The sequence below is a fragment of the Apteryx rowi genome, unplaced genomic scaffold, assembly GCF_003343035.1.
Source record: "Apteryx rowi isolate R43461 unplaced genomic scaffold, aptRow1 scaffold_1380, whole genome shotgun sequence".
Lineage (NCBI taxonomy): Eukaryota > Metazoa > Chordata > Aves > Apterygiformes > Apterygidae > Apteryx > Apteryx rowi.
The window spans coordinates 24524-26166 of NW_020447620.1; the positions used below are offsets into that span (position 1 = coordinate 24524).

The 1643-nt window shown below is 71.2% G+C and overlaps 1 protein-coding gene across 1 annotated transcript in view; it reads left to right on the forward strand.

Moving 5' to 3' along the window:
* The window catches only part of LOC112961782 (antigen peptide transporter 1-like), a 13197-nt gene that overhangs the window by 9738 nt on the left and 1816 nt on the right, over nt 1-1643 (forward strand). Inside the window, exons 3-6 of the mRNA XM_026057316.1 lie at nt 4-75; nt 158-317; nt 389-525; nt 1624-1641. Coding sequence (XP_025913101.1) covers nt 4-75; nt 158-317; nt 389-525; nt 1624-1641 — 387 coding nt within the window. The remainder of the gene's footprint in view (nt 1-3; nt 76-157; nt 318-388; nt 526-1623; nt 1642-1643) is intronic.

Genomic DNA, 1643 nt, shown 5'->3' on the forward strand with positions numbered 1-1643 from the left:
GAGCCGGCGCGCGGGCGCCTGCTCCTGGACGGCCACGACCTGCACGACTAYGAGCTCCGCTACCTGCGGGCCCAGGTGAGCGGCGGTGGTGGTGGTGGCCGGGGTGGCAGCATGGCCACCGTGAGTGGTGTCCCCATCCGTCCCCTCTTGGGCGCAGGTGGCGGCGGTGAGGCAGGAGCCGAAGCTCTTCGCCCGCTCGCTGCACGACAACATCGCCTACGGGCCGGGGCACTGGAGCCGCGACGAGGTGGAGAAGGCCGCCTGCCGCGCCAACGCCCACGACTTCATCACCTGCCTGCACCGTGGCTATGACACAGGTACGGCCCGTCCCCGTCCCCGGTGTCCCCCCTCTCCCCGGTAAGGYGCTGAGCCCCCCTGCTCCCTGCAGACGCCGGCGAGATGGGCGGCCAGATCTCTGGCGGGCAGCGGCAGGCAGTGGCCATCGCCCGCGCCCTGGTGCAGGACCCCCGGGTCCTCGTCCTCGACGACCCCACCAGCGCCCTGGACAACAAGAGCGAGCTCCAGGTGGGACCCTCTCAGGCTCCGCAGCTCCTCAGTCCCCACTCCTGGTGGCCCTTGGTCCCCATGGCCCCTTGGTCCCCACTCCTGGTGGCTCTTGGTCCCCATGGCCCCTTGGTCCCCACTCCCAGTGTCTCCTTGGTCCCCATTCCTGGTGGCCCTCAGTCCCCAGTGTCCTCTCAGTCCCCGTTCCTGGTGGCCCTCAGTCCCTATGGCCCCTCAGTCTCCTCTCCTGGTGGCCCTCAGTGCCTGCTTGGTCCCAGGTCCTGGTGGCCCCTAGGTCCCCACTTCCCGTGTCCCCAGGGTCCCCGCTCCTGGTGCCCCCTYRGTCCCRGATCCCCCTGTCCCCAGTGTCTCCTGGGTCCCCACTTCCYRTGTCCCCTCTGTCCCTGGTCCCAGGTCCCCCTGGTCCCAGGCTTCCTCTGTCCACTGGGTCCCCAGGCTCCCCATTTCCTGTGTCCCCTCTGTCCCTGCTCCTGGTGCCCTCTCAGTCCCAGGTGCCTCTGTCCCCTGGGTCCCCTGGATCCCCACTTCCCATGTCCCCTCTGTCCCCATTCCCGGTGTCCACAGGGTCCCAGGGTCCCATGTTCCCCTGTCCCCTAGGTCCCCAGGGTCCCCACTCCTGCTGCCCCCTTGGTCCCAGGTGCCCCTGTCCCCAGGGTCCCCTGGCTCCCCACTTCCCATGCCCCCTCTGTCCCCACTCCCGGTGCCCTTTCGGTCCCGGGTCCCCCATCTGCCCAGGGTCCTGGGTGCCCCTGTCCCCTGGCTCCCTACTTCCCCTGTCCCCAGGGTGCCCCTGTCCCCAGGGACCCCTGGCTCCCCACTTCCCATGTCCCCTCTGTCCCCACTCCTGGTGCCCTCTCAGTCCCGGGTGCCCCTGTCCCCGGGGTCCCAGGTCCCCCTGTCCCCTGGGTCCCCTGGATCCCCAGGGTGCCCCCATCCCCAAGGTCCCCGTTCCTGCAGCCCCTCCGGCCCCGCTTCCCAGCCGGGTGCCGTCCCAGGGAGCGTCAGGCCGGGCCAGGGGGGGGGTCGGGGCCAAGGTCCCAGTGTGCCCCCCTCCCTCCCTGCTCATGGCCAACGGGGTTGGGGGGGGGCCCGGCGCAGGTGCAGCGGGAGCTGGCGGC